The following is an 8,223-nucleotide window of genomic DNA, read 5'->3' on the forward strand; positions in this document are numbered from 1 at the left end:
CCGACGTGAGTAAGACCTTTAAACAGGTCAACATACACAAGGCTAGCCTCCCGGGTGGCGCAGTGGTCTAAGGTGCTAGCTGTGCCACCAGAGATTCGAGGTTTGAGCCTAGGCTCTGTCGCAGCCGGCAGCGACCGGGAGGCCCATGGGGCAGTGCACAATTGGCCCAGCATCGTCCGGGTTAGGGAGGGTTTGGCCGGCAGGGATATCCTTGTCTCATCGCGCACTAGCGACTCCTGTGGCGGGCCGGGCGCAGTGCACACTGACCAGGTCACCAGGTGTACGGTGTTTCCTCCGACACATTGGTGCTGCTGGCTTCCGGGTTGGATGGGCATTGTGTCAAGAAGCAGCGCGGCTAGGTTGGGTTGTGTTTCAGAGGACGCATGGCTCTCGACCTTCGCCTCTCCAGAGTCCGTATGGGAGTTGCAGCAATAGGACAAGACTGTCACTACTACCAATTGGATACCATGAAATTGGGGAGAAAAAAAGGGGTAAAAAATAATAAAAAATAACATACACAAGGCTGCGGGGCCAGATGGATTACCAGGATGTGTGCTCCTGGCATGTGCTGACCAACTGGCAGGTGTCTTCACTGACATTTTCAACATGTCCCTGATTGAGTCTGTAATACCAACATGTTTCAAGCAGACCACCATAGTCCCTGTGCCCAAGAACACTAAGGTAACCTGCCTAAATGACTACCGACCCGTAGCAACAGTTAGTGGAAGGCTGGTAATGGCTCACATCAACACCATTATCCCAGAAACCCTAGACCCACTCCAATTTGCATATCGCCCTAACAGATCCACAGATGATGCAATCTCTATTGCACTCCACACTGCCCTTTCCCACCTGGACAAAAGGAACACTTATGTGAGAATGCTGTTCATTGACTACAGCTCAGCGTTCAACACCATAGTACCCTCAAAGCTCATCACTAAGCTAAGGATCCTGGGACTAAACACCTCCCTCTGCAACTGGATCCTGGACTTCCTGACGGGCCAGGCGGTGAGGGTAGGTAGCAACACATCTGCCACGCTGGTCCTCAACACTGGAGCTCCCCAGGGGTGTGTGCTCAGTCCCCTCCTGTACTCCTTGTTCACCCATGACTGCATGGCCAGGCACGACTCCAACCTAATCATTAAGTTTGCAGTCGACACAACAGTGGTAGGCCTGATCACCGACAACGACGAGACAGCCTATAGGGAGGAGGTCAGAGACCTGGCCAGGTGGTGCCAGAATAACAACCTATCCCTCAACGTAACCAAGACTAAGGAGATGATTGTGGACCACAGGAAAAGGAGGACCGAGCACGCCCCCATTCTCATCAACGGGGCTGTAGTGGAGCAGGTTGAGAGCTTCAAGTTCCTTGGTGTCCACATCAACAACAAACTAGAATGATCCAAACACACCATGACAGTCGTGAAGAGGGCACGACAAAGCCTATTCCCCCTCAGGAAACTAAAAAGATTTGATATGGGTCCTGAGATTCTCAAAAGGTTCTACAGCTGCAACATCGAGAGCATCCTGACTGGTTGCATCATTGCCTGGTATGGCAACTACTCGGCCTCTGACCGCAAGGCACTACAGAGGGTAGTGCGTACGGCCCAGTACATCACTGGGGCTAATCTGCCTGCCATCCAGGACCTTTACACCAGGCGGTGCCAGAGAAAGGCCCTAAAAATGGTCAAAGACCCCAGCAACCCCAGTCATAGACTGTTCTCTCTACTACCGCATGGCAAGCGGTACCGGAGTGCCAAGTCTAGGACAAAAAGGCTTCTCAACAGTTTTTACCCCCAAGCCATAAGACTCCTGAACAGGTAATCAAATGGCTTTTACTAGAATTAAATGTCAGGAATTGTGAAAAACTGAGTTTAAATGTATTTGGGTAAGGTGTATGTAAACCTCCGACTTCAACGGTATAGCTCCCTGGCTAACTTCAAGCATCAGCTATCTGAGCAGCTTACCGATCATTGCAGCTGTACACAGCCCATCTGTAAATAGCCCATCCAACTACCTACAAATCAAATCAAATGTATTTATAAAGCCCTTCGTACATCAGCTGAAATCTCAAAGTGCTGTACAGAAACCCAGCCTAAAACCCCAAACAGCAAGCAATGCATGTGAAAGAAGCACGGTGGCTAGGAAAAACTCCCTAGGAAAAACTCCCTAGAAAGGCCAAAAACCTAGGAAGAAACCTAGAGAGGAACCAGGCTATGAGGGGTGGCCAGTCCTCTTCAGGCTGTGCCGGGTGGATATTATAACAGAACATGGTCAAGATGTTAAAATGTTCATAAATGACCAGCATGGTCAGATAATAATAATCATTGTAGTTGTCGAGGGTGCAACAAGCACGTCCGGTGAACAGGTCAGGGTTCCATAGCCGCAGGCAGAACAGTTGAAACTGGAGCAGCAGCATGGCCAGGTGGACTGGGGACAGCAAGGAGTCATCATGCCAGGTAGTCCTGAGGCATGGTCCTAGGGCTCAGGTCCTCCGAGAGAAAGAAAGAAAGAAAGAGAGAAAGAGAGAATTAGAGAGAGCATATTTACATTCACACAGGACACCGGATAAGACAAGAGAATACTCCAGATGTAACAGACTGACCCTAGCCCCCCGACACATAAACTACTGCAGCATAAATACTGGAGGCTGAGACAGGAGGGATCAGAAGACACTGTGGCCCCATCCGATGATACCCCCGGACAGGGCCAAACAGGCAGGATATAACCCCACCCACTTTGCCAAAGCACAGCCCCCACACCACTAGAGGGATGTCTACAACCACCAACTCACCGTCCGAAGACAAGGCCGAGTATAGCCCACAAAGATCTCCGCCATGGCACAACCCAAGGGGGGGGGGCGCCAACCCATCCCCATATTGTTTTATTTACTTTTTTTGTTCTTTTGCACACCAGTATTTCTACTTGCACATCATCATCTGCACATCTATCACTCCAGTGTTAATAACACTGGATTTTTTTATTGTGTTATTGACTGTACTTCTGTTTATTCCATGTGTAACTCTGTGTTGTTGTTTGTGTCGAACTGCTTTGCTTTATCTTGGCCAGGTCGCAGTTGTAAATGAGAACTTGTTCTCAACTGGCCCACCTGTTTAAATAAAGGACTTGTTCTCAACTGGCCTACCTGGTTAAATAAAGGACTTGTTCTCAACTGCCCTACCTGGTTAAATAAAGGACTTGTTCTCAACTGGCCTACCTGGTTAAATAAAGGACTTGTTCTCAACTGGCCTACCTGGTTAAATAAAGGACTTGTTCTCAACTGGCCCACCTGGTTAAATAAAGGACTTGTTCTCAACTGGCCTACCTGGTTAAATAAAGGACTTGTTCTCAACTGGCCCACCTGGTTAAATAAAGGTGAAATAAATGTTTTTGTTTATAAAAAAAAAATGTCTGACATCAATGTGTGAGCAACTACAATAATTGAATATGGTCAATTTCAAACATTTGTATATAACATAAACATACTGTTGACATGTAGGCTATGGTGTAATGGAATGGTTTGCCTTGTGTGGTAGGTTTTGTGGGTTTTGACACTCTTATGTAGGTGTTATAACCAGCCATAAAATAACTCAATATATGTCACAACAGGTCCAAATATGTGTCATAACAGTGTTATGACCATATTATAACAGGCTATGACAAGTTATGTCAGCTGTTATGACATATTATGACATGGTTATGACTGTGTCATAATGTTTTATGACGCTGGATGTCAAGTACAGTGTTACCAAAGTGAGTCGTAAACAGCAAATGTGAGTCAACAACAAACAACAACAACTATGACGGTATCACATTTTTTAAATAACACACTCTGATGCGGCATTTATATGCACCTCATTTACTTTCAATAAACCAAATTGACGCACAAATTATAGATGTGCTGTGTCCTGTTCTGATTTCATAATTCATACCCTATGAAATGATTTATCCCTCAGATGGTCTTCTCTGATACTAGTTGGCTGTGGCTGAGCTCCAGATGGGGTCAGGGTTAGGGTTTGGACACGATTCCAATAATGGGTTGGCATGAACAGAGATTTTGCAATCTCTCCGATTTTCGGGAATCAGAACTGAAGCTGTGTCCAGCAAAATTCCCAGCGGTGGGCAGACAGGGGGTGAGTTCTCTCCTCAGCAGATATAAGGCCTTGGTCCTATAACTTCTCACGGAGTACATCGTCTTTACAGAGGAGACACAGCTCAACATACAAACTGATAAACAGATATTTCCATCAAAATGTGGTATGTTATACTTTTCATATTCTTTCTTCAACAAAACCCTAGTTGCCTGGCAATTGTTGTCATTGCAGTACCAATCCAAATGAATCTCTGAAATGTCTTTGGACAATGGATCTTTGTAAAATGGCAGGGAAACACAGCTACTTAAATCTTTCAAAAAACATTCAAATTGCTCTAGCTAGAGACCTTTTCTAAATATAGGTTAACAAGCAAGCCCAGAGACTTCCTAAGTAAAGGAACCGTTAGTTGTGGTACTAGTGAGTGTTTGGGCGCTGTCTGTCAGTTGGCTCTGTGTGTGTGTACTGTACTTATGTGTTCCTTCTGTCCGCAGGTCATCCCTGGTAGTGCTCCTCGCGGCCTCCTGTGTCTGTCTGGAACAGGACAAAATTAAAATCAAAATCAAAATCAAAACCAAATCAATTGATGAGATGTCAGACAATTCAGGTAGCTATCTGTCTAACTGACACATAACCAACTCCCTGCCTTATGCCAATACGGGCTTACTTTTTCTGATTTAGATTGAAATGTCAACAAAGTGAGAGGGATGAAACGTTTTCAAACAAAAACATGTACATTTCAAAGATCATTGACAACCTTTCTTGTCCCATGTCTATGTTAAGGTGGGTGTTAGTGACACCATTGATGCAGAATATCGCCCAAAAATATTGGACTTACACATTACACGTGTGTTTTCACACGTGCAATTTGTCTATTTCCGAAACATATTATATTTGCTGGCCCATTGTGACTGGTTCGTGTAAGGATATCACTCACATTTCAATTACACTGTCACTCTCATCGGATGTTCTGAAGCCAATCTTCACTATGGATCCCCTCACGCAACTCTGAGCTGAGCAGACACAAGCTGTTCCTATTCAGCCTGTTGGAGAATACAGTAGCTGTGGCCAAAATGAGGATGTCACCATCACTTTCAAGTGAGAACCTTGTTAAGTCTCACGGCTCACAGCTATTATCCCGATTATCTTAAAAATCGATTCAGCAGCGACACACATGAGATGACAGGGATCAAAGAGAAGGCAAGCAGGGAGGAAAGGAAGGAGAGATCCTCAGTCTCAGCTTCCTCCAAGCTGGATGGTAAAATATGTCATTAGGAAAATCTACAGAGCATGAAAGCCTTGAAAAGTAAAATTCCTCAAAATCCACCTCTCATCAAACGTTTCAGGAAAATGTTTGAGAAGAGAAATGACACTAATTCCATCCTCATCTAGGTTTCTGCGTATTGTGACCTCCAAGGTAATTCTGTGAAAGCTAGCCTTGTCTGGCTCAAGTCATGACAACACTTATTTTTTTTAGATAATAGTAGATGATTAATGAATTTACTGAACTTTTGTCAGGTCAAAGCTAAAAGGTTCCAGAAAGCTACTACCAAATGTTATGTGTATTCAAGTGAATAGTGTTGATTTTAGCAAACTCAAACTAAAACCAAGGCTGGAATTGTATTGAGGCACATTTCATTTTTCTGCAATAATCTTTTATGGTTGTGTTTGAGTTGCACAGCAGTAAGTGCTAGGTGGTGCTGAGTTGGGGATGTTTTAACCATATAGAGATTGTATAGAAATAATGTTGTTGTGTTTCTTGCCCAGACCTGCGCTTCAGGCGTATGGTTGGGGGCACCCTGGCCCCTCATGTCCCCTGGCAGGCCATGGTCTATCTGAGTAAAAACGTCATGAACGGGGGCTTCGCTGGGGGAGCTCTAATCTCTGACCGCTGGGTCCTGACCGCTGGCAGGAACTTGTTTGTCAGGAAGAGTAGGCAGGACACCCAGGGGAAAGAACCAATCATCCCCAAGGTGTACCTAGGCATCACGCGATACTCCCAAGCCAATGACTCCAAAGAAGTTGCTGTAGAAAAGGTGAGCTAGTATACCCATTACCATCTCTTTCAAACAATATACAGACAATTCAGTATTTACAGCAAGCAGAACTGCACTGGGCTCTCTCACCTACATCATCATTTTCAGTCTTATAGGTAGTTAGAGCACAAATACAGTAGATCGTCAAAAAAAAGGTCCTATGAATTATTCCCTTCCCCTTCTAGGTGGTTCTGCACCCAGGCTTCCAGAGCGTGTCAGACTGGGACAACGACCTGGCTCTGATTCAGCTGAAGGAGCCATTCACCTTGAGCGAGGCTGTGATGCCCATCCCTCTGCCTGAGAGGGGTGAGGACCTGGCTGAGGCAGCCCAGGAGAAAGGCATCATCACAGGCTGGGGTTGGGGGGTCCACTTCACCCCCGCTGAGTCACTGAAACACCTGGTATTGCCTGTGGCATCGCATAGCTTCTGTAAGGCAGAGTACAACCGTGGTGGCAGCACTCCAACCATAGACGACAACATGTTCTGTACTGGAGCCAGCAAGTACCAGGAGAATGTGTGCTTTGGGGATGCAGGCGGTGCCCTGGCAGTCCAGGACCCCAAAGACGGCAGAGTGTATGCTGCAGGGATCCTGTCCTTCGATAAGGCCTGTGCCGTGAGGAAATACGCTGTCTACATGAAGCTCTCTGCCTACATGCCTTGGATCAACAGTGTCCTCAGGGGTGACAGTGAGAAATCAGCCAGTCTCCGCTCCAGTGTAATGTCTGAGATGTTTTCGAGGCAGTTGTAGCCTCCACTCAGCACAGTTTCAGATATGAGAGCCGGGGCTCATAATCTCCATTATGCCTTTGCTAACAAAGTAATTTTCTGACTTGATCTTGTAAAACTCTCTCAAGTTTCGACTTTCATTGAGTGTGTGCCCCCGCCTGATTGAGTGTGTCTTCCGATGTTGATTTCAAAGGATTTTCAATAAATTAATCTCTCCTAAGAAGTTTGGTTTCCGATGTTTCACCTTATAACTTTTATTCACATTTTCTTCAACTCATTTTAGAATGCTGGGAAACATGTTTTAGATCATCTCTACAAGCTGGAACCTTAGAGCATGTTAGAGCCATTAAAACAAGTAGCCTACAGCTAGGACATGAGACGATTTTGAAGTTCATTTAAGTAATGGAATTATTAAGGAAAATTGTTATCTGGCCAAGGAGGATATTGTGTTGAGACCAGCAAGGGTTTTTTAGTAGATTTGTCATGAAAATCATTCAAGAAGGAAATAACTTGTTCTAAAATAGAGCTACATAAACGAGGGTCTAGAATCCCTCCCAGCAGGGGAATGGAGGTCATGTCACTCCTGGTTAGTGACTAATTTAAATACAGAAGACAAAAGGCTTGTCATCACAGCTCAACACTAGTTAATAGCTCTCTTGCTTTGGAGCAGCCTGCTGTACCACAATTTGTTCAGTTTCAACAAGAGATATCTCAGAAATGGTGCCGAAGAGTATGGCTGATGTTTTACATGCCCGTAATCAATTGTGCTATTTTGTTCATTTTTTTGTGTTGTTTGTAACTTATTTTTTAACTTATTTTGTACATAATGTTGCTGCTACCGTCTCCTACGACCGAAAATAACTTCTGGACATCAGAACTGGGATTACTCACCACGGACTGGTAGAAGCTTTTTCCTTTAATCTCTATGTACTAGGGGCTATGTGGGACGCATGCGTCCCACCCCTGGTACACCCTATCAACAACAGGTGAAATATCAAGAGTGCCAAATTTGAAAACGATTAAATGTCATAATTCAAATTTCTCAAAAATACAACTATCTTACACCCTTTGAAAGATAAACATCTCCTTAATCTAACCACGTTGTCCGATTTCAAAAAGGCTTTACGGCGAAAGCATAAAGTTAGATTATGTTAGGAGAGTACATTGACAATAGCTGTGTGTAATGTTTTGTCAATTCAAAGACAGGCATCACCAAAAGCAGAAAACCAGCTAAAATTATGCACTAACCTTTGACAATCTCCATCAGATGACACTCCTAGGACATTATGTTAGACAATACATGCATTTTTAGTTCTATCAAGTTCATATTTATATACAAAAACAGCGTTTTACTATGGCGTTGATGTTG

The 8,223-nt window shown here is 44.6% G+C and overlaps 1 protein-coding gene across 1 annotated transcript; it reads left to right on the top strand.

Annotated features, from left to right (window-relative positions):
* The first annotated feature begins 4,103 nt into the window (after positions 1-4,103).
* On the top strand, positions 4,104-7,077 carry LOC106598440 (haptoglobin-like). Its single transcript, XM_082971064.1, has 4 exons — positions 4,104-4,257; positions 4,586-4,698; positions 5,859-6,127; positions 6,313-7,077. The coding sequence occupies exons 1-4, from the start codon at positions 4,253-4,255 to the stop codon at positions 6,874-6,876; spliced, it is 951 nt and encodes a 316-aa protein (XP_082827190.1). The 5' UTR covers positions 4,104-4,252; the 3' UTR covers positions 6,877-7,077.
* The last annotated feature ends 1,146 nt before the right edge of the window (positions 7,078-8,223 follow it).

Source organism: Salmo salar, unplaced genomic scaffold (assembly GCF_965601325.2).
Source record: "Salmo salar unplaced genomic scaffold, fSalSal1 ptg000152l, whole genome shotgun sequence".
In the NCBI taxonomy this organism is placed as follows: Eukaryota; Metazoa; Chordata; class Actinopteri; order Salmoniformes; family Salmonidae; genus Salmo; species Salmo salar.